This window comes from Mauremys mutica, chromosome 13, assembly GCF_020497125.1.
Source record: "Mauremys mutica isolate MM-2020 ecotype Southern chromosome 13, ASM2049712v1, whole genome shotgun sequence".
In the NCBI taxonomy this organism is placed as follows: domain Eukaryota; kingdom Metazoa; phylum Chordata; order Testudines; family Geoemydidae; genus Mauremys; species Mauremys mutica.
Window position 1 is genome coordinate 28,044,550 of NC_059084.1, and position 25,697 is coordinate 28,070,246.

Sequence of the window (25,697 nt, forward strand, 5' to 3'; positions counted from 1 at the left end):
GCTGTAGGAAGAGAAGGTCCTGGCTCCACCATCTCAAGGGGTACCTGGGATGGACAGCAGCCCTGCCAGTCTCAGTTGCTGCAGTATGAAATCCATGGTAACAAATCCCCAGCCCGCTGGTGCCTCTTCTCGCAGCTTTCGGAGATGATCCACGCTCCATAGCCATTGGTGGGATGGATAAGAGGTATGAACTCCCCACTGGTTTCTATGGAAACCTAAAGTGCAGCAAACTCTCTCCATTGAGGCCTTAGTGCTGAGCCAACCTGTCCTGCACGTAGAGATGGTACATGTCACGATTCCTGCTCGGTGCGGTCTGGGCTGGGCTGTCGGTGTGCTGGAGTGCTCCCTGAGTGCTTTTTAGGAGGGAAGTTGGGGAATTCTTTCCCATTTAGATTCAGGCAGCAAATGGGAATTCTTTCCCAGCCCAAATTCTTTCCCATTCACTGCCTGAATCTAAATACTCAGTGATTTCCCCTCCAGAGATTGTCACCGTCTCTCTTTAAACTTTTCTGGGGTTTGCCCTGTCATCGGCTAAATATATCCCAGGGCACCATCCACCTGGTTCAGCAGCCTGGGGACCCTTAGGTGGTTCCCCTAGAGCCCCGGAGTGTCAATCCCAAATCACTGAACTGCTGCCTCCAGATGGCGGGTGTCAGGTTCAAGCAAATCTTCGACCGGCATCCAGTGACTTTACCCTTCTCATTTCTCCCACCCGTGACGGCAGCAGCAGACCTAGAGCACAAGAAATGGCTTCCTCTGGAGCCCACCGCAGAAGAAATAAGAGCCATAGGCCAAGATATCCCTACTCGTAACTGCAGCCCTGCAACACATTCTGTACCTCATAGGTGCTGGAACTAGGGGTGCTGGGGGTGCTGCCGCACTCCCTGGCTTGAAGTGGTGTCCATCATACCCAGGGTTTACAGTTTGGTTCAATGACTCTCAGCACCCCCCACTATACAAATTGTTCCAGCCCCCTGCAGTACCTGAGGGCAAGGCACTGACCTGCTGAGAGCCCAGGGTGGCAAAGGGAGGCAGGCATGGCAACATCTGGGGAAGTGCACCATGGTCTCCAGGCTCCACCCTTTGCATGGGGCAGACTTGCCGTGAGCTGCCCATTCTAACACTGGACTCTCTGCTGGAGCCAGGTCTAGCAGCTGGCCCCTGCATGGCTCCCGGCACCTGCGTTACAGGAGCCCCCAAGCCCCAGAGCGTTTCCCAAAACAGGTTGAATTAAAGGGAGCTATGGCCAGGCCTCAAGCTTCCGAGTGAGCAGTTTGGACACTTAATTTAAAAAAACCATCCTAGTGGCCCATCTGATACATAACTGAGGGGGATTATGCCCCTGTAAATCAACCCCTGCCAGGAATTTCTGCTCAGGCTGAACCCCAATGATTGATTTGAAAGTCAGAACTGACCTCTAATTCTGTTTCTTCTCCTTGCTGTCCAGACATCACTGACAAATCTTTTAATCAAATTTTAATGTACCTGCTCTGAGTGCAGCACTCTGTAAAGTGCACAACTCCTCACAAACTGCCTAATCTGGCTAGTAATATTCTGAGGAATATCATAAATATAAAGTAAAAACAATAACGGCCTCCAAATGGAGCCCGTCAGAACACCAGAAGAAATGTGGAATGAGAACCAGGATTCAAACCAGCTGTGGCCTGGAGACACCCGCATGGCTGGGCCATATGATAATGTCATTGGCGGGGTAGCTGGGAGAAATGTTCAGAAGCTTTCAGTGCTGGCCTAATTTTGCCCCCTTTGCAGCGGAGAACCCCAGCCCATGACTTACACAAATTCAGCAGCTCCATGCACTGATGACAAGAAGCCCAGGTAAACACCTGGCTGAACTGGGAGTCGAAGGGACAGCTGAACTTGAACCCAGTGACAGTGTCAAAGAGAGACAAGTGCATTTCTCACCCACTCCCAGCCCTGATGGAGAGGCACAGCCCATAAACCTCCTAATAATCCCCTTCATGCAGATGAGCCCTCCTCACTCCCCCTGCCCTCGGATACCTGCACATAGCCACACAATTCCAGTGCCCCCATGAACATGCACACATATGTCTGAGACACAAATGCAACCTGTATGCTTGCACAAGGCGGCCAGATCCCCCCCGCCTGCAACTCATGCCACACACATACCTGGACACAAATATACCCAACATGCATGCACACGCACCCCCTATAAACCTTCCCCCACACACCCTGCAAACCTGCAACTGGTATCTGATGTTAAGGCTTGCCCACAAGCCACCAACCTGGATCTGCAATGGATAATGCTAAGATGCTGCCCAATCAAGCCATTGAGGTGGAGTTTAAAAAGGCGAATGTTCAGCACATAGCAGGAGGAATGGCTTTTAATGCAATAATTTCACCTACCATACCAACAGTAACACCAACTGGTTACTGTCCAGTGCTGCCAGCATCACCGGCTGAATGGAACACAGTTTTCACTGTATTGAAGAATGCCAGCAAGATGTCTAAGACACTTGACCAAGATTAAAGTGTCTGGACATTTGATGGGGCTATATATTGCAAGGCTAATGAGATTCAGTGCGGGGGCCCAGAGGAACTTCTGAAAATTGTCTTGAGAATGGACGGTGTCCACATAGCAGAGACATTTGTGGCTGAAAGTAGAAAGAAGTATGACTAGAGTGGTCTGGAAGAGGGTCTCATGGAATCTCAGGTAACTGCAAGCAAGCAACTTAAAAGCGAATCATACAATCATGGAGTGAAGGCCCACACGCTTGTAACAGAGGCTCTGTCCAGACTGCGGTGCCAGGCATTTTGTAAATGGGTACACGACAAAGAGATTGACTGTGATGTAGGCCTCTCCCAAGGCAAGCTCCAGGAATGTTAAAATGTGATTATCAAACAATGGGACCACAAGTCTAACGGGGACACTTTCCCAGCTCAGTGATGCCTTCAAGAATGTATGGGATGTATTGCACACATTCCGCGGGACCTCCCGTCCCCTCCCCCAGCAGGGCTCAGGCATTCATCCCCCCTCAGCCCCATTTTGTCACAGTTATTTTTAGTAAAAGTCAGGGACAGGTCACGGGCTTCTGTGAATATTTGTTTATTGCCCCTGACCTGTCCCTGACTTTTACTAAAAATAACTGTGACAAAATCTTAACCTTATTCATGAGCAGCTTGTGCAAAGGAAATCACCCTGTAGCTTGGTCTAGAACTATTCAGCCAAGGCTGGACAGATGTGGCACATGATCAAACAGTGAATGGTGATAGTAAAGAAAAAGGGGATATAGTGGGTTTCACTTTGAAACCAGTAACCTTGGCTAGATGGTTCTTCACTGCTCAGAAGCGCTCAGCTATCACAACTTCCATGAAGGGCATGTGTGATCTGGTAAACTCACATGGCATAGACAAGGAGGCTGCACCACGCCGCAAGCAGCATGAGGTAGGTGATGTAAATAAGGTTGTTCTCACCATCACCGACTGCTTTGATTCGAATGCTGACTTGGTAGCAGTCACCAATATTGAAACTGGTGTTGTTGCACCTGCAGAGATTGCCACCAAGCTTGTTACTGCGAATGAAGCAGGAATCAAAGCAATGAAACAATCTGTGGAAGACATTAAATTAAAACACTTGGGCTTCTTTGATCCCAAGTGCAACATCAAGACATTTGCATCTCTAAGCAAGAAGATCAAATCAAAAGTTAGTAGAGATAAGACAGTGACTGTCAATGCAGACAGGGAGTTGTTCAGCTGTCTTGTAGTGGCTGCATGAACAAGAGAGGTTGATCTGAAGGACGTTTTCACACATGAGCTTCCCATAGTTCCATATGCTTTAGCATGTTCTGAGGTACCCTGAATAAAACTGCAAAGAGTGAGATATTGCCTTAATTAGAAAAACAGTCAGTGCATCAGCTGCTAGCATCCAACATGCCTATAGCTGGGACAGTGGATGACATGGCTGTTATACAAATAGTCGGGCAAGAAGGTACAACTACCTTTGCAGAATTTGCTGAACGGGCTTCAGGATAGTATGGCAGCCTCTACAGAGTTCGGAGAGCTGTGGAAGAGTAGATATCTGATCGATATGCCAGACATGCAATTAAAGCTTTTGAACATGCACAAAGGCAATACTCACAAAGCAATGAAGTCAAAATCCATGATCCCAAAGCATCCGTCCCAACACAGAGGAGTACGTTAATTGGAAACTCCAAGAATAAAGCACATCTGGTAACATTTTTTGTCAGATTCATAGTTCCATATGGCAGATAATTTACTTGGCTCAAATCAGAAACAGATTCGAGAATGGCCTCAGTTGCTTACATGGTCACTTCAGATGGAGTTGTAGATCAAGATCTATTCTTATCACATGAAGAAGCAGATATTTGACTTCTACTTCATGTGGCACATGATTCACAAGAATACCCTCAGTAGCAGTGCGGGCTCTGGACACTCCCGTTGCAGTCCTCTGTGCACACTTTATTCACAAGTTGGAAATAACTTTGGTTTGAAACTTTGGGTTTTGTACTGGTGTGAAAAATAAAGCCAGGTTTACACCAGCCCACATGATAGCAGCTGCTTGTGGCCATGGGCTGCAGGTTGTCCACCACTGGTATAAAGTCACCAGCTTGGCGGGGGAGGGAGGGAGGTCATGCCCACAAAAACTGACCGACATGTGACTGTGACCAGATGAACAGGCCCTGAAGTGCTTGGAAACCTGCCAGGCTCTCACGGCGGAGGATGGGTGATGACGGGGGAGCTGGGCATGCCTATGAACTGTGCAGTGTTTTCAGGATCTGTTTTCTCTGTAGTGCCTTTGTTCTGAGTAACCAATGCTCTGCTGTCTGAAGGCTGGCTGGCCCCTGGTGAACCCTGTCACTGAGCGACCAGGATGGCAGGTGCCGAACAAAAGTCAGACCTGCAGAAAGGACCATAGTGAATGGCAGCCTAAATCCCCAGTCTAAAGCACGAGTCATGGGACCCCGCCACAAGGAAGTGACAGCCAGAGGCCTGAGACCCCAGGGGGGCCCTCGAGGAGGCCCAGAGTTCAGAGGTGCAGTAACCTCGGCAGCTGATGGACATGTCATCCTAACTACAGCCCTTCACTTGTCCAGGAAAGTTTGGCAAAATCAGCTGCTGCCGTTGCATTTTGAACCCGCCAGGGTGAATTCACAAAGGAAAGAATACACTCCCATCCCCTCCACGCGGACTAACACTCAGTTCTGAATGGCGAGACAGGACGGCCCATGGGGCGCCATTGGCAGAGGTGGCTGAGCAGTAAAAGATTCTTGATTTCATAGAATCATAGAACTTAAGATCAGAAGGGACCATTATGATCATCTAGTCTGACCTCCCGCAAGATGCAGGCCACAAAAGCTGACCCACCCACTCCTGAAATAATTCTCTCCCTTGACTCAGCTGTTGAAGTCCCCAAATCTTGATTTAAAGACTTCAAGTAGCAGATAATCCTCCAGCAAGCGACCCCTGCCCCATGCTGCGGAGGAAGGCGAAAAACCTCCAGGGCCACTGCCAATCTACCCTGGAGGAAAATTCCTTCCCAACCCCAAATATGGCGATCAGCTGAACCCCGAGCATGCGGGCAAGACTCTCCAGCCAGACACTCAGGAAAAAGACTTTCAATATCCCAACATTGACCCTCGGTACTAATTACCAGTGGTCGCACGTTATTGACCTATTGACTAAATCATGTTATCCTATCAAACCATTCCCTCCATAAACTTATCAAGCTTAATCTTAAAGCCAGAGAGGTCCTTCGCCCCCACTGTTTCCCTCGGTAGGCTGTTCCAGAATTTCACTCCCCTGATGGTTAGAAACCTTCGTCTAATTTCAAGCCTAAACTTCCCGACTGCCAATTTATATCCATTTGTTCTCGTGTCCACATTAGTACTGAGCTGAAATAATTCCTCTCCCTCCCTGGTATTTATCCCTCTGATATATTTAAAGACAGCAATCATATCTCCTCTCAACCTTCTTTTGGTTAAGGAAAACAAACCGAGCTCCTCAAGTCTCCTTTCATACGACAGGCTTTCCATTCCTCGGATCATTCTAGTGGCCCTTCTTTGTACCCGTTCCAGTTTGAATTCATCCTTCTTAAACATGGGAGACCAAAACTGCACACAGTACTCCAAATGAGGTCTCACCAACGCCTTGTATAACGGGACTAGCACCTCCACTTAGCTGCAAGCTAAGCAGCTGATTCAAATACAGCACGTTTTTGCTTGCATCTCAAAATGGACACTTAGCATCAGCCTCCACAGCTGCCCAGCTGGGACCACGGAACAGAAACATTCCTTGTCTTCATGTTCTCAACCGGGGGGACGTGTATGCAGAGGTGTTCCAGGGGGTACATCAACTCATCTCAATATTTGCCTCGTTTAACAGGCTACATAAAAAGCACTAGTGAAATCAGTACACACTAAAATTTCATTAAATGACTTGCTTATACTGTTCTATACACTGAAATGTAAATACAACACAATATTTATATTCCAATTGATTTATTCTATAATTACATGGTAAAAATGAGGAAGTGAGCAATGTTTCAGTACCAGTTTGCTGGGACACCTCTGTATCTCTAGGTCTGATTTTGTAAGCAAGTCGTTTTTAAGTGGTGAAACTTGCGGGTAGGCAAGACAAATCAGCCTCCTGAAAGGGGTACAGTAGTCTGGAAAGGTTGAGAACCACTGCCCTAGAGAGCTTATAGATCTGGGCAGTTCTGAATCCGTCCACTAGAGGGCAAAGCAGTGCTTTTTATACACAATGTACACACACCCTCACCTCTACTTATCACCTGCTCTACCTCTAAGCCAGTTCCTTCCCAGGTCCCAAGACACACACACCTCCAGCCTGGGCACAAGGCATTATAGGAACAGGTCCACTGGGTGACCTGCTCACAGGTATCATTTCAGGGCCTAGCTTAAGCCCCATGGTTTGAAAATGTTGTCCTTGAGAGGCAGGTTTCCCAGAGAACTTGGAACCAGATTTCCAAGTGATCAACACCAAACCAGGGTGGACAAAGTTCGACAGACCCACATTCAGCAGAAAGCTTCTGGAAATTGGGTTGGTTTTTCTGGAATTTCGATTAGGACATTTTCTTAAAAGTTCCGACACCATCACAATGTCCCATTTAGACATTTTCAGCACAAAATGTTTCCACTTTTTTGTTTTGAAATGACTTTTCATTTTGTCTTGTTAACCACGTTGTTTATATCTAATTATATATTGTGATATAATGCAACATTTTAAAAAAGACAAAATAAAGATGAAACAAAACATTTAGATTTTGTCAAAATGAAACATTTTAAGCGATCCAAAGCGATCCCTCTCCTTTGTCCCCCCCTTCCCCTCCCCCTCCGAATTTCCCTTCATGAAGAATTTCAAAACTTTTGGTTTTCTGATTTGGAATAAAGACATAGTTCAAAATCTACAAACCCTTTGTGAAATGGAATCTCCACTGTCCACAGTGCCCTCTCAGCCGTTCTCTACTAGAGCCCGATTTTCAAAAGGTCTCAGTATCCAACATGCACTAGATGGGCTGAGGTTTTTTGAAAATTCTGTCTCTAAATGTCCAGTTTTGTGCTTGAAAACTGCACGAGGCATAAAGTTCCCTGAAACCAAAACCAAGTTTGGGAAACACGACATCTTGGTTCCCTTACTCCAGCAGCCCAAAAACGCTGCTACCCTTGGCGTCCGATCACTGTCGCACGCTAAACATTTTGTTTTCTCCTTTCCGCTCTGATCCTAAGTAGCTGATATAAGGGCAGTTTTGCTAAGGGCCAAGTCCAGTACATTACAGCCCTTTCATACGCAACGGGCTGTTGGTTTGTAATCCCAAGCTCTGGAGGTTTACAGACTGGGTTTGTTAGACTCCATCCTGACGTAGGGAGATGTCACAACGCAGCACACGCAGGAGAGAGATCTTGGAAATAAGGCATACGTTTTTAATGGTGAGAATAGTTAAGCACTGGAACAAGGATTGTGGTGGATTCTCCTGCACTGGCAATTTTAAAATCAAGATTGGATGTTTTTCTAAAAGCTCTGCTCTGGGAATTATCGTGGGGCCGTTCTCTGGCCTGTGTTACGCAGGAGGTCCGACTAGATGGTCACAACGGTCCCTTCTGGCTTTGGGATCTAGGAATGGGCAGAGCTGAGTGTAGATACATTTCAGGGTCTGCCACACAAATATACCGATCACCTCAAAAACTCATTGCAGTCCAGTGACTCAGACTCAGGACTGGATTTCATACTCCCCATTCCATTCACAATGCTCGACCCAAAGGTGTGCTAACTACGGGCAGCGCTGCTGCTCTGCGGGAAGGAAGAGTGGAAGGAATACAAGTTAGTCTGAGACAGCTGCTCTGGTGCCCTAAATGCAACTGAAGCAGAATGACAAGGATTGACCCCCCAGCCCCTTCTGCACAGGTGTAAAAGGTGCAAGGCGAAGAAGCCTCTGGCCCAGTGACTTCGTCTTACCAAGGAATCATCACACTGACACTTTGCTTTGACAAGTGCTCAAAGGAAGCACCTCTCTCATGACAGGTTTGGCGCTCTTTTCCTGCTGCATTGCCTTTCGTTTCTAATCGGCATCGGGCCGAGTCCCTGGGTGTTCCGCTTGACTGATTTTCATTTCACGGATCCAGCACAAACTATTTCCATCCCAGCCTGGGGCATGTGCTGAGAGGACACATTCACACGCTGTGAAAACCTCCAGACTGAAAAGGCTGAGCAGGGCTGGCTAAGTGGAAAGCGTGTTTCTGGAGGCCGAAGAACGCCGAGTGGGGTAAAGGGTTAATAGTATTACTTATCTCTGTTACAGAAGCACCTAGAGCTGTGGTTCTCAACCTATTTATCACTATGGGCCGCATATGCAGCTCGTTATGTGGGCTGCATCTACACTATATATATATATATATATATATATATATATATATATATATATATATACCACCTGTTTGGCCCTGAGGATGTCACATGAGCTGCAGCTGTGTGCTGATTAGGCCACAAGCAGCCCACAGGCTGAGAACCACTGGCCTAGAGCCTCCAGTGAGATCAGGGCCCCATAATGTGAAACAGACCCTGCCCCGAGATCTTATGGTCTCTATAGACAAAGACTAGGCACAAGGAAGCATTATTCTCCCCACAAGGCAACTGAGGCACAGAGAAGGCCAGTGGCGACACAGGATGTTTTGATTAGATCTGGGAATTGAATGCAGATCTCCTGATTCCTAGCCGAGCGCCTGAATGACAAGACTATGTTTCCTCCCGCGTCAGTCCTTCCTTCCAGGATATGGATTCCTGAGCTGTACCAGTGGTGGCCAAGCACGGCTTTCTGTGTGTCACGCAGCTGGGCTTGCCTTCATTATGCCTGGGTGTGTATAGATTGCAGGGCGGGAGGCTGCTGAGCAGGAGCATTGCAGGCTGGAATCTGCCCTTTCCACAGTCCCCGCCTCGGTGCTGAAGACCAGTGAAGTTACAATCTGCTCCATGTCATGCAAACAAGCAAGCTGCAGCCCTCAGGTTCTGGGCAAGGTGCCAGCGCACCCCTCCGTAAAGCATACTTGCCCCTGACCTATCTGCATTTTACAAACAAAGTCCCTGACTACACACCAGAGTGATGCTTGTCTAGTTATACAGGTCCAACATCACCAGGGAGTTGCAGGATAAGTCTACATTGCAAAACACACCCCACAGCAGTGAATCTCAGAGCCAGGGTCAGCTGACTCAGGCTCATGCTATGGGGCTAAAAACAGCTGTGTAGATGCTCCCGCTCAGGCTGGAACCCGGGCTCTGAGACCTGGCAAGGGTGAGTAAGGGATGGAAACGAGGGAAACCCGAATGAAAAATAAGGGCCGATACTTTGCTTTGAGGGAAACACTTCCCTGAGCATAGCACGTATTTTTCTATCAAGTGCACATTTCTACTGCCCTCAAGTGTTCAGTGCAATTATCATCAGCTTCAATGTAACGCTTCAAAGGGCCAAGGGACGTTCCTTGAAATAAGGGACAGGTGGCCACCCTAGGGCCTCAGAGCCGGCACTCCAGGCCGAGCAGGAGTATTTTAGTGTGAGCCCCGTAAGTAGGGTTGCCAACTTTCCAATCACACAAAACCAAACATCCTTGCCCGGCCCCTGTCCTGAGGCCTGCCCCTGCCCCGCTCCTTCTCCGAGGCCCCGCCCTCCACTCACTCCATCCCACCCTCCCTCTGTCACTCACTCTCCCCCACCCTCACTCACCCACTTATTTTCACTGGGCTGGGGCAGGTGGTTGGGGGTGCAGGAGGGGGTGAGGACTCCAGCTGGGGTCTGGGCTCCAGGGTGGGGCCAGAAATGAGGGGTTCAGGGTGTGGGAGGGGGATCCGGGCTGGGGCAGGAGGTTGGGGTGCAGGCTCTGGGGTGAGGCTGTGAATGAGGAGTTTGGAGTGCAGGAGGGGGTTCCCAGCTGGGGGTGAGGGGTTCAGAGTGTGGGAGGGGGCTCCAGGCTGAGGCAGGAGGTTGTGGGGGTGGAAGTGTGCAGGGTGCAGGCTCCAGGAGGGAGTTTGGGTGCAGGAGGGGGTTCAGGGCTGGGGCAGAGGGTTGGGGTGCAGGAGGGGCTTCAGGGTGTGGGCTCTGGGAGGGAGTTTGGGTGCTGGAGGGGGCTCAGGGCTGAGGCAGGGGATTGGGCTGTGAGGAGGGGGGTGCGGGGAATGGGCTCCAGGTGGGACTTACCTCGGTGGACTTCCTAGAAGCTGCAATATGTCCCTCAGCTCCTATGTACAAGGGCAGCCAGGCACTGCCCCTGAAGCTCCCATTGGCCGTGGTTCCTGGCCAATGGGAGATGTGGAGCTGGCAGTGGGGTGGGGGCAGCGCACAGAGTCCCCCCCAGGTAGGGAGCCTGCCAGCCCCGCTGTGGGCAGCCAACCAGACTTTTAATGGCCTGGTCACCAGGGCTGACCAGAGCTGCCAGCGTCCCTTTTTGACTGGGCTTTCTGGTCGAAAACTGGACACCTAGCAACCCTACCCACAAGCCTGAGTCAGCTGACCTGGGCTCTGAGATGTGCTGCTGCGGATTTTATTTGTAGGGTAGATGTACCCTCAGTTCTCCCAGGTACATCCAAATTGGACGGAGAATTGCCAGGGAGGTCACTTGTCTGCTTTTACACCCGACGTCTTTTTGGCTGGTTTGTTCCCAGTCCAGTTCTGGGACAAAACCAGCCTTGGTTTGCTCCGGTATCAGACAGGGGGGGGCGCCCTTTGGAAGAGTGCACCGCTCCGCCCCCATCAGCGTGACCTCACACTGCAGGCGAGTGAGATCATGTTATCGGGGGCTGAGACACACGGGACGAGGCAGGCCCACGCTGTTCCCAGAAGTGCTGGACTGTCTGCGATTCCAGGAACTCATGAGTGGCCACCTTAGGAATAACTATACCAGTATAAAGCACCTTCGTACCAGTATAACCACATCCCCACTGGGGGCTATAGTGGTATAGGGGGCTGTAGTGGTATAACTGCTTTGGTAAAAAATAAATAAATACATAAAACATGCCTCTAACCTACATGGTTATACCAGGACAACTGCTTAGACGGGGCCTAACCCTTTGCCCCATGGCATCCGCACACATTCCCCGTCAGTGAGTCACTGACGAATGGCTGCTTCCAGGTTGCAGTGCCAGGTATCTGGGAGAGGGAGGCGTGTCTGATGCTCCCCTGTGCAGTGAGAACCTGTTTGAGGGCAGGGCTCCTGAGGGGAAGGACGCAAAGAGATTTTCTTCCCAGCCTCGTCCTCTTCTGAACCTCCCATTCCAGGCCAGCCCAGCAGGGTCACCTTCGCAAAGGCCTGGTGCTCCTGGTCTGTTGTTTACCAGCCGCTTTTCTCTCAGAGGGACAGAAGAAACCTTCCCCGCTCCTGTGTGAAATCGACTACGGTGGAAACAACCATGCATCTAAAGGTGAGTAGCTGGGGTCCCTGTAGCATCAGAGATCTTTGTAAATTACACTGACATTCCCCCACCCCCTAAAACTCAGCTCCAAAGGGGACGGGGTAAGTGTTTAGGAATAAGAGTGTCTCCCCCTCCCCTCTGCTGAGGCTGTGTATGGCCCCCTTCCCCCATTTCAGAATCCTCTATTCCTCCCCTCCCCCCAGTGTCAGGGGTTCTGTCTTTGCCCCCATTCCCCCCTTTCCTCTCACCCCCCCTTTCCTCTTCCACCCATTCCAAGGTCCCCAGTTCTCTCCCCCATGGCAGGGGCTCTGTGTGTGTCCCCATATCTCCCATATTCTCCTCCACTCAGTCCTGGGCCCTCCACTCTCTCTCCTGTGCCAGGGGCTCTGGCGCTGTTTGACTATTAATCATCCAGCCTTACAAGTGTGCGCTGGAGAGCGAAGCTGCCCCTAGGGAAGATCAGAAAGAGGGAAACTCCCCTGACTTTGCAGCCAGAGTTTTCTCTTTGGGGAATCGCTATCAGCAGAGGTGGGGACCCATGGAGTGAGTGTCTGTGTCAGGTAGTCGGTGTAAAGCCTAGGAAGGCTCGTCAGGCAGTTCCTAAAAGCCAGGCTCTGACCCCCTTAGTCATGAGGAGCAGGACTTAGCGCGGGAGCAGCTGTGCTGAGATACGGCGCTACTCAGTGTGCGGGAGGGGAGCAGAGGCTGGCGCTAGGTGGAGACTTACGCCCTGGTAGGGGGTTTAGTGCCGACGGGGGATAGTTACCTAAGCCACCCTTTGCCTTTCCCCTGGGATTTCTCGTTCTTCAACGATGGTGTCATTTGGCCATTGCTGTAGTGCCCTGACCCACCTGCCGGTGAAATGAAGGGCAATGAGCGATTCTGCTGCATTTCACCCCAAAGACGAGGCTGCAAAGGGAGCCCTGTGCAGATTTGCGATGCCTTTTGTGATCTCTCCGTATGGAAGATCTCACATTCATTCCAGATATTGGCTTTGCGTCCTGAACATCTGTCATGTGTCCATTTCACCCCAGTTCTGTGACCAGTCCCTTTCCCCCTGGGCTAAGGGAGAGCAGATTGCTGGGGTTCCCGGGAGGGTCTGGGTTGTGAACTATTGCTCTGTTAATTCTAATGCTAGCAGAGCTCAAACACGACAGGATAACAAGTGGAGATGTGTGGTTTTGTTTGCAACTTTTACACCAGTACACACCACTCTGTGTTGCTCATCTGCCTACGTCTGAGTGAGAACTGGCAGATCACAGGATCAGTATGTACTGAAAGTGGGACATGGCGTACATGAAAGAGCGCACAGGGTGAGCGTGGGGTGGGAAACAGAGCACAGAGTAAATGGAGTGGGTGTGAACTAGCCCACTGGGTGAAATGTGTGGAGGCGAGTGGACGTAGAACAACTCAGCAACTGCAAACAGAATCATTCTTTAAAGTTGGGGTTTTCAGAGGGGCTGTATGGGACCCGGTCACCCAACTCCCACTGACGTTCAACAGGATTTGGGTGCCTGACTCCCTTAGGCTGCTTTGAAACATCAGCCTAAAACGCTGGCTCCTAGGAACTGTGTCTCCAGAGGGATCCCCTCCCACACAGCTGCTGGATCCTGGTCGCCTCAGCTGGAAAATGAGATCATTAGCGATCAGCTGGTGAAATAATGCAGCCTAGTGACTTAGTAAGTCACCCAACCCAAAGCAGCAATCACTGCATGGAGCTGGCACCACACTACCTTGCTGGTTGCTTGTGTAGTTATGGACGGGGGCTTATGAAAAAACAGTTAAAGCAGCTACCAAACACTAGGGCTGTTTCTCTGGATGCTGTGCAACTGTGGGAGCGTTGTTTTCTGTGTCCTGCAGTTTTAAATGAGTAGAATAAGCTAACTGCTCTGCTGGAGCCAGCTGCCCCTTGGTGGGGAGTCATCACTGTGCGTAAGTCTGAAAGGCAGAAGTGCTAGCAGTGCATCCCTTCCCCCAGCGTGGCGTAGGGCTTGGTGCAGGGGTGGTTATGGTTACAAGCCAAAGTCCTGGCCTGAGCCATGAGCCCACCACTCCCTCGGCCCCAGGGCAAACAGACAGATGACTCAGCAAATGCTGCACAAATGTGATTCACAAATGAAGCGGGCGATCCAGCCCATTACACAGCCTTCTTGAGCAATGAAACGGGGCCCGAGTGGGCAAAGCCCAGGGAAATTCACCAGCAGGCATGTGCAGCCCCGCTGATGAAGTGTGCGAGATCGGAACTCAAGCAGCGGAGTGAATTCAGCCAACGTGACCCTCTGGGCTCAGGGAGTGGAGTGGGGAACCTCCCCTGCTAACGGATGCAGACTGCACAGGGCTGGGCTGCCGCCCAGTTGGCCAAGAGGCAGGCAGAGCTAAGGAAGACCTAGCACGCGTCTTTCTCAGTGAAGTGGGCACAAAAAGCACTGACGGGCCCAGCTCAGCTCTGCAGCCTCGGATCTCACTGCAAAGGCCGCTGAGAAAACAGCCACGTCTTTCTGCGGCGGTGACACATGCCAGCTTCAGCATCTGATGACTTGCCATCAAGGGCCAGCCCAGCCAGAGAAGGCTGGGAATTACCGACAGGGCTCCTGTGCTCTCCGCAAGCATGTGACTCCTGCTAGTGTCAATGGGCAGCTTGTCCAGAAGAGAACAGAGCCCCGTGGAGATCCTGCACTGAGAGGAAGGAAGACGGGACGCAGCTCCTCCCTCAGCTTCCCAAACAGCGCAGGCACTGGGGCTAATGCCCTCTTCATAATACCTCACTCTGCAGAGCCCTGGAGCTCTCAAAGGAGGGCAGGATCAACAGCCCTCGGAGACATGGGGCATGGAAGGGACTTGCCCGAGGTCCCCCAGCAGGCCACTGGCAAAGCCAGGACTAGAGCCCACATCTCCTGAGACCTCGTCCCCTCGCCACTGGACCACATTGCTTCTTACTGGAGGGGCAACTGGCAACTAGCCCAGATGTGGGAGGATGCACCAACCCCCCCTCCCTTTCATCCCCCACCCAGGGGTCAGCCCCTACTGCAGCCCTTGAACCGCTACAAGTTACATCCTCAATAGCGCTTGGGCACTAGCCAAACCGAGTGTCCATTTGCCTCCTGACGTGCCCAATCCTGCTCCAATAGACGTCAATGCAAAACTCACACTGGCTGAAACAGAGGGCAAGACTGGAGCCAGAGGGCAGGGTTAGAGAAATTGATGCAGTTGCCCAGCCAGCTGCAACCTGTTCCCACTCCAGGAAACACACTTTGGACATGCAAATTCCATTCAGAGCCCGAGCAGCCCACTGCACTGCAATAAGGAAATGCCCTGGAGCAACTCCCCTTGAGCACTATCTGCTCTGCTCTCTGGGCCTGTATTAAAGGAGGAAACCCCCTTCTGTGCTCAAGCAAAGGGGCCTCTCCGGAGACTCAACCCATCCCCCACCCTGCCTTAAAGATACACTCATGCCACAAAAGACTGAGACATTCGTATTTAGCTCAGGAAACTCCCGCTCCCTAGCACAGCTCATCTGTGCATCTATCCCCCTTTATTGCTACTTGTGACATTCACACTGGAAAGGACACACTGATCTAGGCAGTGGTGTCGCACAAGCTCTTGTATGGCTGATAGTCACCACACAGTGCCTGGCCCACGTGGGGATCTTTGCCTAACCACCCCCCTGACACTTGTTTAAAGTTTCAGTAAAACGGGTTCACCCCCTGCTCCCCCAATTACATTTTATTTTGGTCAGTACCTTGGCATGGTCAGGTCCCCTTTCTGCGAGGGTTCTGTCCCAGCTGACACTGCCCAGGCCTGTAACTTGCCAAGTCGGGTCAGCTCGGCCAGTGCCGGGCAGAGCTTCCGGAACCAAACCTGACACCAAGTGAAACCTGCCTGGTTTCATTAGGCAAATGAAATGCCATGAGGAAAGGTCACGAAAAGTGAAAAATATCCTGCCAGCTACCATGAGTTAGCTACCATGGATAAAGCCACCCCCATGTCAGCAACGGGGACTGAGCCCAGCACAGGACTACCCAGCCAGCAGTCAGCTGGGAGCGAGCGCCTCTAGGTTCTGCACGGGGACCCGGGCTGTTAAATGTGTTTAACAATGGTCTGAGAAGGACTGCGGGCCACATTTGCAGATGGCAGCGTGGGGGCAAAGAACGTCCACTTCCCTCTCTGCCCGGTCAGAAGAGCATGCCCCATCTTAGCAGAGACCTGGCCAGGGCAACCCACTCCTTCCTGCCCCTCCAGGCCTCTTCACTGCAGCTCAGTAGGGGTAACGCTTTCAAAAGTGCCTAAGTGGCTTAGGAGCAAGAGCCCCCATTACTTAGGTACTGAACTCACTCAGCACAAGAGCCTAGCTCCTCCAAGGCTCCTGAACAGTGAGCAATGGAAAGCTCCTTCAGGTGGTACAATAGACACCTCCTATCTGCTCAGCCCCCCCAGATCCCTGGGAGCTTCTCCGAGCTTCTCCTCACTTTCCCCCTGTGTTTGTTCCGCAGGTGGAAGCGGCTGCCCAAGTTCTGCTGGGCTTTGCCTTTTGTCAGACGTTCGGTGCCCACATTCCCTGCCGCGAGCCCTCCGATGCAGAGCTGGAGTCCATGCTCAGCCGCCATCTTGCTCCTGGAGTTAGCTTATTGGCTCCAATGAAGGACGTTTTACCTGACCAGGACCTGAAGTCATGCCCTGTGAACGTCAGCCAGACCTCGTCCCGCCTCCAGGACAGGAGCGCCTCCCCGTGGTCATACAGGTAAGCCGCAGGCAGAGGAGTGAAGGGCATCTCAACAAATGTCACCTCTGGGTTCAGGCACTGCTACTGGGATCCAGAGTTTGGAGGGCCCCCCCCATCTCTCTCAGGTGTGGAGCTGCATTTCCTGAGTCAAACTACATCCCCCTCGTGCCCTAGAGATGGCGAATGGCTGGTTCTGCAGGGTTAATTGTTACTCTCCTGGGCACTTCTAGAACGTGTCCCTCTTTCGACACATGCCTGGGGCACTCTCCATTCCACAGTCAGCCACCCCGTGGAGAAGGAAACAAACCAACATCTGAGCCCCGCCAGCAGCCACGCCCCCTCGCTGGAGGCTCCACCCAGCAGCAGCTGGCTCAGGCTCATAGGGGCATTTTCTTATCACAGGTAGTTCTGAAAACGGCAGCGCAGCAGGGATAGAACTGCCGTGCACCGCAGGCACTAAGCTAGTTCTGTCTGTGGCATTTGTCCCACTCTGTGCCTCAGTTTCCTCCCAGCGAGCTCAATAACGCTGCCCAGCCACCACCAATCAGCTCCTGAATGTTGGTGCAGCACCTTACACAGCAGGTGTGGGAGGAGTAGCGTTATTAACCCTTTCTGAATCGCTCAGTCCATCCCTAGCTGGAGTGCATTGGCCAGCACTCGATTTTATTAGGTGACCTCATTAATCCGCTTTGTTCCAACAGAGTCAACGAAGACCCGCGCCGGTACCCCCGGAGGGTGCTGGAAGCCTACTGCTTGTGTGAGGGCTGCCTAGTAGACAGGCAGGAGGACAGATCTGTGCAGAGCGAGCCCTTTTACCAGGAGGTGCCCGTACTGCAGAAATCCGGCCGGTGTGAGGCAGGCCAGTACGTTTACCAGCCCAGCCGCCTGCAAGTCGCTCAGTTTTGCATTTGCACTTTCCCTTGAGACAAGCAAAATGCTTTCACCTGGGGCCATCACCCTGCAGCCTGCGTCAGTGCCCCTGCCAACACAACACTGCTACTGTCATTCGGCAGGGGGAGCGGAACGCACGCTGGAGCCTCAGGAACTGGGGCTGGCTCGGGTACTGTCCCTGGAGAAAGACAAGTACCACAGCGATCCCACGTAACGGCCAGCACGCTCACCACGCCCTCAGCTACTGTCATTCACCAGTGGCACACTCTACAGAGGACTTTCCAATAGCCAGTCCCATTGCTAACCTGGATTCCTCCTCGGGGGGATCTAGGCCACAGCCAGGTGGGACTGGCTGTTTTTCAGCTTTGCCGAGTGCTGCTAAGGCAGAGGGGACCTGCAGCCCACGGAGTTCCCCAGGGCAGCTTGCGGCTAACCCCATTTTTATGCAGGCTGAGAGAGGTCCAGCCCACAAGGTGACAAGTCCAGGTCAGGATGCTCCATCTTGATCCAGGGGGCAGATGCTCGACCAAGATGGGGCTTCAAATGTGACCTGTCGTCTCTGTGAGCTGCATCTCCACGTTAAATGGAAAGAGAACTGCAATCTGCTTTCCTGGAAGGCCGCAGCCCTCGAGCTCTGGGCAGGCTGCCCACATGGTCCTTGGCCAGACAATGGTTGAGTGCCCCTGTTCATGGTCCCACACAGCTTCAGAGAACACAAAGAGCAACCTGCCCCTCGTTCACTTCTCCTGGGTCCTGCAGAGAGGGGAGTTGCTTTGCTGGGATGGACGCGACCAGCGGATTCCACTCGGGATGATCCTACGGGACGTGCTTGGTCTGTGGTGCTGCTGTTGTCAGAAATGTCTTTGCAGCCTGGGGAGCCAGTGCAGAAGTGGAGCCAGTGGGCTGAGGCGCATTAAACGGTTAGCGACTGCCCGGCACTTGGGAATGCTTAATTCAGAATCAGGTGCAATCAGCCAAGGTCCCTTTAGAAGCCACGTAAACTCTTGTGTGCTGTTTAAAAGACAACCCCCCAGTGTGGGGCAGCAGTCCATGCAAACCCGGCAGCAGGGATGTCGGGAGCTGGTGCGTTTGGCACTAGTGCTTGGGAACACTGCCGCACTGTTGGCTTGTCTTTAGTAAGGGAAGAGAGAGCGTCGCTCCCTGGCCAGAGCTGCAGTCCCGCTGCTCTGTCTTTGGAGGCCTCCAGAAGGCAGGAGGGGGAGGTGGCTTCTTTCCCCAGCAGATGTCCACTGAACTGGGCTGCGAGGCAACATTGCCCCAGGGAGACCTTATTGCTAATTCTCTCCACTAATAAATGTTACTCACCTTGCCACAGTGCCTAGCTATTGGTGAGCACAACAGCTTCCAACTGAGTTTGTACCAGGCTGTCTGCACCCACCTGCCCAGTGTTTAGCTAATGCTTCTGCAGCTCACCCCTGCCCAAGGCTGAGGCTGGCAGGGGGCTGCAGTCTGGGTACAGGCTACACCAGTCTTCCTTTGCCATGTGCCCAGGGCCTGGCATGGCTAGTGCCACTCACTCCCAGCTCCCTGTCCGGCAGGACATCCCAGAATGCACTGTCCCACGTGCTGCTGGCACCGCTCTCTGTGCGTCTCCTGCTGAGGTACTATGGGATAGCTGCCCAGACTCTTCCCACAATGCCCTGGTGCAAACCGATTCCAGCATCGGGCTGGGTGGGAACTCAGAAAAACAGCTTGGGACTGAAGTGGCTGCATGTACACAACTCAGCCATGTTTGTTGTGCACAAGTCAGATGAGAACTGGTTAAAAACCACGGTGCTATTTGTGGGGTGGACAGGGCCTTAACTGCTGGTGACAAGCAGGTTCTCCCTCTCTAACACAAGTTGTCTCAGCAGAGACTCAGTTGGTAACGTGTGGGGAGGGGGGAGCCATTTAGGGGCAGTGAGGAGCCCTTCCTGGTTCCCCAGCCAAGCCCTTGTGGAGGTTCATAAACCATCTGGCCAAAGTTTCCTCATTTTTCATGTTCCCCAGGCCCCAGCACTTCCAGGCTCCTGCCCGAGCAGGAGCAGAAGAGGGGAAATACCAGGAGAAGCCCAGCCTGGTTTTCAGCCTTGGGAGGGGGTTTAGACCACCATCCAGGTGTATCCAGTGATGCGGGGTCCAGCCATCACTAAGAACAGGCCTTATCCTATTGCAGACCCAGGAAATGTTTGGGCTCTAATTGCGCAGCAGCTACAAAGCTCTAGACACCCGAATCCCCCAGTACGAAGCCTGACCTGCTTTTCGTCAGCTTGCTCTTGAGTCATCAGTCCTTATTGCCTTAGCCTCGGATGCAATTTAGTGCCATTGTCCTTTTCACCAGGAGGTTGTGGCTGGGGATAACCTGGAGATGGGAGACCCTCCATCACCACAGTGTGATTCCTCTAGGTTTGGATGGAAAGGGCCATTAGGGGGAGGTAATTGTGTTGTACCAAAATACTGCAGAGCTTTCATGTGCCATGGGAAGGCATTTTGTGCATGCTGTTAGAGGCTGATCAGCGCAGCTGGGGGAGCTGACAGGCCCCTAAAGGCTGCCCTCTACAGAGAGAAGGCTGCTGTCATGGGCGCAAGGGCGCCTCCTCCTGGTTGCTCCAGGGATTAGCTCTTTCCAGGTCCGATGCCCCCTTCTGCCGCTTGTTACATTCCCTGCTGCCTCTCTCTCACTCTCTGAGACTCTGGGTGCCCTCCCTTCGTGGCTTGGCCCTCCAGCCAAGTCTCTAGGTGTTTTCTCCCTTCCCGAGTACCAATCTTCGGCAATCTTCCCATTCACTGCCCAGACAGTGCCATGTCCCCAGTGACTGGTAGGGGAACCCAGGCCCACCCTCTACTCCAGGTTCCAGCTCTGGGACCCTCTACTGTGCAGCCAAGGTCTGCATCATCTTCCTGAGCCTTTTCCTACACCCTTTGCCCTAGGATTCCTTCCTTCCTTCCCTCTCTGATATCCACAAAGCAGCAACAGGTGCCCTCACTGCAGCTCCCTTCTGCTACCAGCTTCCTGGCTTTATCCTGCCCCACCTGTTCTTTCTCTGCTGGGCACTGTCATCACTCAGGGGATTAACTGGGCCACCTAATTCCCCTCAGCTGGGGCCTAGCTGGTGAATTGGCCCCTTCTCAGGTTGGTGTGCGGTTCGCACCCGAGCATGGTAGCAGAGCAGTCCCTTGACAAATGCCTGGCTTGGTTCACAGACACGGCCACCTCATTGTACCAAGAGCTTCATCTCCAAATTGAAAAGGCTGAGATTTTCCCCTCCCCTTTATGCTGGTCTCTGAGGACTCCAGAAGCACTTTCCAAGGGGACATGCATATTGGTTCAATCCCAACAGCGCATCCTGCTTTCTGTCCTGCGTAGCTTGGATGAGGGGAACCAGTTTGGTAGCTTCTGCACACCTTCCTTCCACCTGTTTCACTGCTGCTCCTCACACCCTGCCTCGGACCCAGCAGCTACGTAGCCATCGGTTAGTGGGAGACTCCCACCTCGGCGCCGTTTTGTTGTGCCAACCGGCCAATCATGGGGTTTGAATTATGAGCCCCTAAGCCTCAGGGTGTTTTGTATGGATGCCCAGAAGAAACCCACCAGCTTCACCAGGATGGGAATCACAGGCTGTGGTGCTGACCCCACCCTAGCTGCAGCCTAGTTCCCTCTGGCAGCGCGAGTTCCCTTTGCCCGCTGAGAATTGGGGCATAGAAGTTAGGGAAGTGCAAATGCACAGGGCTAACATTGAAGAATCCAGCCCCAAGGGCCTTTCCCCAGGCCAGAGGCAGCATTAGAACCCAGAACTTCCTGCTGGCTAGTCCCAGGGCACTAGGCCACATCTCCCTCCAAGAGGTGACCTCTCCCAGTCTATGACACGACACCTGATTGCAAAGGCACGCTGTGCTGTGACTCACTGGGGTGCCGTTGTGATGCCATGCTGGGTCACAAGATGACCTACAACTGATCCAGTGACCAGGTGATGCTGCTGAGCAGCGCAAACCACCGGGTGCGTCCCAGTCCATCGGTTCCCAGTGTGACCGAACAGGACTTAAGGCAACACAGCTGAGAGGCCAGTGCCCTGAATTACTGTACATCACAACGGAGCAGGTGTGTGGGTGAGTGAACAGACAATTCAGCTCACTCCACGGGTGCTGTTAGGTCACAGTCGTTCCTCCCCTTGGGGTCAGGTGCAGGCCTGTTCCCAATGGCTAGTCTCCAATGCTTTCTCCCTTTGGAGAGCATTCCACAGTCTGGGATCTCACCACAGCTAATAAAGCCATTCGCCCCTAATTGTTGTTTCCCTTTATGGTGAATTATCATTTTCCATAGGTAAAACTCTTCCCTTCTGTTCCCTGAGCCAACCCCCAGGGGAGGGCAGAGAGCGGCTCCGGGCCCTGGTCTAAATAAACACTATTAATCACATCTAACGGATCCAGTTACCTGCAGGAAGCCCACGGAGCAGAGGAGAGTTTCCTGCTGCCCAGGTCACCCCATGTGGCAGGACGTGTTTGATAAAGTGTCACATTATCACCTGGCAGGGTGCTTGGTTCTAGGGTGGCAGGAGGCAGTTCCAAAGGGATCCCCTTGTCCCTGTAGCTCGCAGCCCCATCCAGGCCAGCCACCTTCTGGGCAAGCCCCACATTGCCCCAGCTCCAAGACGGGCCAGTGGGTTGCAGTGGTGGCACTGGCTTATGGGTCTATTGATTTGGGAAGCCCTGTCCCCAGGCCGCATTTACCACCCTCCTGAAACAGAACGGCCGGACTCGGCTCCGGGAGCGCTTCAGAAGCTGCTCGCTCAGCCTGTTCAGAGAGCGCCCAGCTAACCAGGCAGAATCTGAAGGCAGCAGCCACAAACGGGTTGGGGAGCAGAGCTGAGAGGCCCCAAGGGGGCACCCCCTGCCCACAACCCTCCAGGGTGCAAATGTGGGGGCTGGTAGCGAGAGCTTCCTGGCTGCTCCCAGCTCATGGATGGGAACCCAGGCAGGGCTCTAGAAAACCAAGAAAAACACCTTCTTGCATCACTTGCAGGAGCACATTGGAAGCCAGGCTCCAGAGCACAGGTGCCAGAAACCCACCTAAGCAAGGGAGCAGCTGTACTGTGGCCTGGCTGGAGTTCCCAGGTGCTCTCAGCCCCCTGGGAGCGGTGAGGGCTACCGTATCTCCTGCAGGCTCAGGGCCCTGGTCTGCTCCGATCACAAGGCCCTCAGGTGGCAGATGCTGTGCTCTCAGTGCCAGCCATCGCCCTCCATGGATTGAGTGATTTGTATTCATTCCCATCGCACACCCGCCTCCTGCCCTGTGAAGGACTGAGAGAGGCAGTCAATTAGTCCTGCTCCCAGCTGCTGTGGTGTCAGAGATCATTAACTGAGGTCAGGCCCCGGCATGACGGGGCCAGGCTCAGATGGAATCACTGTATAAATTACAATATTTAGCAGCCAATGGTGTGACGCTCCCTGGGTGGCTGCTGGGCAGGGTCGGCTTTGAAGGCTGAGCTGGCAAACCCTGAAAGCCAAGCCCCAGCTGTCTCAGCAGCTGGGAGCTCCTTCTCTGGTGGACTCAGCACTGGTGAAAAATGCAAATGATCCACAGAGCAGGTAGCTACAGCAGGGGCAGGGGTGGGTGGGCTCACACACCTCACCCTCAGTCTAGCCTGGAAAAGACCAGCTCCCGCTAGCTTAAGCCTACTTGACAAATGCCTTTGTGAGCCCTTGGTTGGTGAGACAGGCAGGGCCGGCTCCAGAGCCCAGCGGGGCAAGCACGCACGTGGGGCGGCCCTTTCCCAGGGGGGCGGCAGGCTGGGCCGGCGGACCTGCCGCAGTCATGCCTGCGGGAGGTCCACCGGAGCCCCGGGACGACCGGACTTGCCGCAGGCATGACTGCAGAGGGGACGCTCGGCCGGCGGCTCCAGTGGACCTCCCGCAGGCATGCCTGCGGCAGCTCAACCGGCGCCACCGGACCAGCAAACCGCCCGCAGCTGCGGGAGGTCCAGCTGAGCCGCGCGACTAGCGGACCCTCACCAGTCAAGCCCGCGGGAGGTCCGCTGCTCCCGGGGCTCCCGGGCGCCTCCCGCGCCTGACTGCTTGGGGCGGCCAAAAAGGTAGAGCCGCCCCTGGAGACAGGCAGGTACCAGGGGTACTGAAAGAAAAGGGATGGTCTTGGTCAGCCACTGCTGGAGTTTCCAAGAGCAGGCAGGGCTCCCAGATCACTCCCTGACATGCAAACCTCTTGGATCCATGACAAGCAGCGGGAACCCCCATGCCATACCCTCCAGCTCTTTCCTCCAGCATCGCACCTGCCTTGCTCATCTACAATCCCAGGCTCAGCCAGGCTGGGAGAGGGCAGACAGCACCTGTCCTCATCAGGGGGAAGTCCGCGTGCCACTGCCTGAAGAGCCAAACTACTGCCCAGCACCCCAGACACGGCAGGACAGGACACCTCTCTGTGCTGGGGTGTATCAGGGTTCATACCAATGGTGCTCAGAGAGGGGCAGCGCTGGCCTCTGGAGAGGCTGGTACGTCAGGTGCCAGCCTCAGTGAACCACAGCTGGCCTGCCAGATGCTGCTGTGAGCTGCAGAGCCAGCTTGGGAAGCGGTGCAGGCTGGGTGTACCCTGGGTGATTCCCTACAGCTGCCTTCCTAGCATCCCTCCCATCCCACCAGGGCTGCAGCAGGGGGCAGAACAAATGGAAATGAACAGCTGGGCTGGGAAAGGAATTAATTAGCACAGAACCAGGCGGCTGCAGCCCTGCCATACAGGCTTCCCAAGGGGAGGGAGGCTTGTTACAAGCCCAGGCATTTTCATGGCTCCGGCTGACCTTGAGATAAACCCACAGGAATCCGCGTGGGAGGCAGCGGAGCAGGAAGAAGGTTGCAAAAGGCTCCCAGGACATGCAGGCAAGTGAATGGTACAATGTCCGAGGTCAGAGAGGCCCTGCTGACCCTATGGCCTTCGTCAACGTACCATGCCAGAGTGGGGCAGCGTTCACCTAGTTCAGCGGTTCTCAAACTGGGGGTCAGGACCCCAAAGTGGGTCGTGACCCTGTTTTAATGGGGTTGCCAGGGCTGGCGTTAGACTTGCTGGGGGCTGGGGCTGAAGCAGAAGTATGAGCCCCACCGCCTAGGGCTGAAGCTGAAACCCGAGTTTTGCAAGAAGGGGGTCACAGTGCAATGAGGTTTGAGAAGCCCTGACCTAGTGAATGGACCCTGCGGCAGAGCCTGGCTGCCTGTCACGTAGGCAGGGGCCATAAACCTGGCCATCTGATACCAGAGTCTGGGAACCTCCAGACTCGCCCCCTGGAGACACAATGAACAAAGGAGTCCCTGGGTGCAACATGCCTGGAGCCCTCTATTAACTGTCAGGCCCTGCCCTCTCGAGAGCAAATTCCGGCCCCAGGAGTCTGTGAGCGGCTCGCCATTCCCAGTGGAGCTGGGCCAGGGCCGGTCTCCAGAGATCATCAAGCTTCATTTCCAGTCTGGGCTGCAGGCTTGTATTATTCCTGGGCCCATGCCAGAGGCACCCACCCCCAAATCCAGCAGCGCTGGGCCTGGCGAGGGCAGGTCCTGGAGGAGATGGTGCTGGTGAGGCACTAGGGGGCGCTGTCTCACGCTGAGAGAACAGTGGCGTTTTCAGTGCGGGGGCCAAACTGAAAAATTCCTTGTGGTTCAAATCAGAAGAGATTTGTTTTGGTTCGCTCGGAAGCGAGATGCAGATTTTGGTGGTGGTTTTTTCTGTTTAGTTTTGGGTCATTTTCCAGGTGTTTGTCACCCTTTTTGTTTTTAAAAATTAGCCTCATTTCTAACCAAAGCGCCCTTGGAAACAAAGAGTCCAAATGTTCCCTTTTGAAATATTTCCAAATTGTTGTTTTCAGGTTTTTTAAGCCGAAGCCACTTGCTGAATCCGACCTGAGCCGGTGACTAGTTTTACTGCCTCCAAAATGCATTTTTCAGCAACTTTATTATATGGCGAAGAGATTGCCTCCACCTGTCTGTCATCCCTTTGAGTCAGTAATAAACCGCGGCTCCAGCGCTGTGTTACTGGAGGGCCTCCTGCTCAGCTGAGCCCTAACGCTGAGGCTGGTTATCAGGGAGATCAGGGCACTTTAAGAATAGATGAGTCAACCCCCCTTCTAGCCAGATTCCTGGGGGGATAATTGCACACCACCGACCGAAAGTGTCCTTGTGT

At 53.1% G+C, this 25,697-nt stretch overlaps 1 protein-coding gene across 4 annotated transcripts; it reads left to right on the forward strand.

The window, feature by feature from the left end:
* Positions 1-90: 90 nt before the first annotated feature.
* On the forward strand, positions 91-25,697 carry LOC123348109 (interleukin-17D-like). 4 transcript variants are annotated; one of them, XR_006573166.1, is made up of 5 exons: positions 91-184; positions 11,780-11,922; positions 16,404-16,651; positions 17,335-21,631; positions 24,349-24,412. XR_006573166.1 is itself a non-coding variant. In XM_044985464.1 (3 exons), the coding sequence occupies exons 1-3, from the start codon at positions 11,911-11,913 to the stop codon at positions 17,555-17,557; spliced, it is 483 nt and encodes a 160-aa protein (XP_044841399.1). In that variant the 5' UTR covers positions 11,699-11,910; the 3' UTR covers positions 17,558-18,855. The 4 variants fall into 4 exon arrangements, 1 of the variants encoding a protein (XP_044841399.1); XR_006573165.1 differs by lacking the exons at positions 91-184; positions 24,349-24,412 and adding an exon at positions 25,384-25,697 and having other exon boundaries at positions 11,514-11,922; XR_006573167.1 differs by lacking the exon at positions 91-184 and having other exon boundaries at positions 11,514-11,922; positions 17,335-21,623; positions 24,349-24,410.

Bases quoted from the DNA above. Each gene is read 5' to 3' on its own strand.
- LOC123348109 (XM_044985464.1), top strand. The intron at 16,652-17,334 runs GTAAGCCGCAGG...TTGTTCCAACAG, and splicing joins GCCTCCCCGTGGTCATACAG to AGTCAACGAAGACCCGCGCC.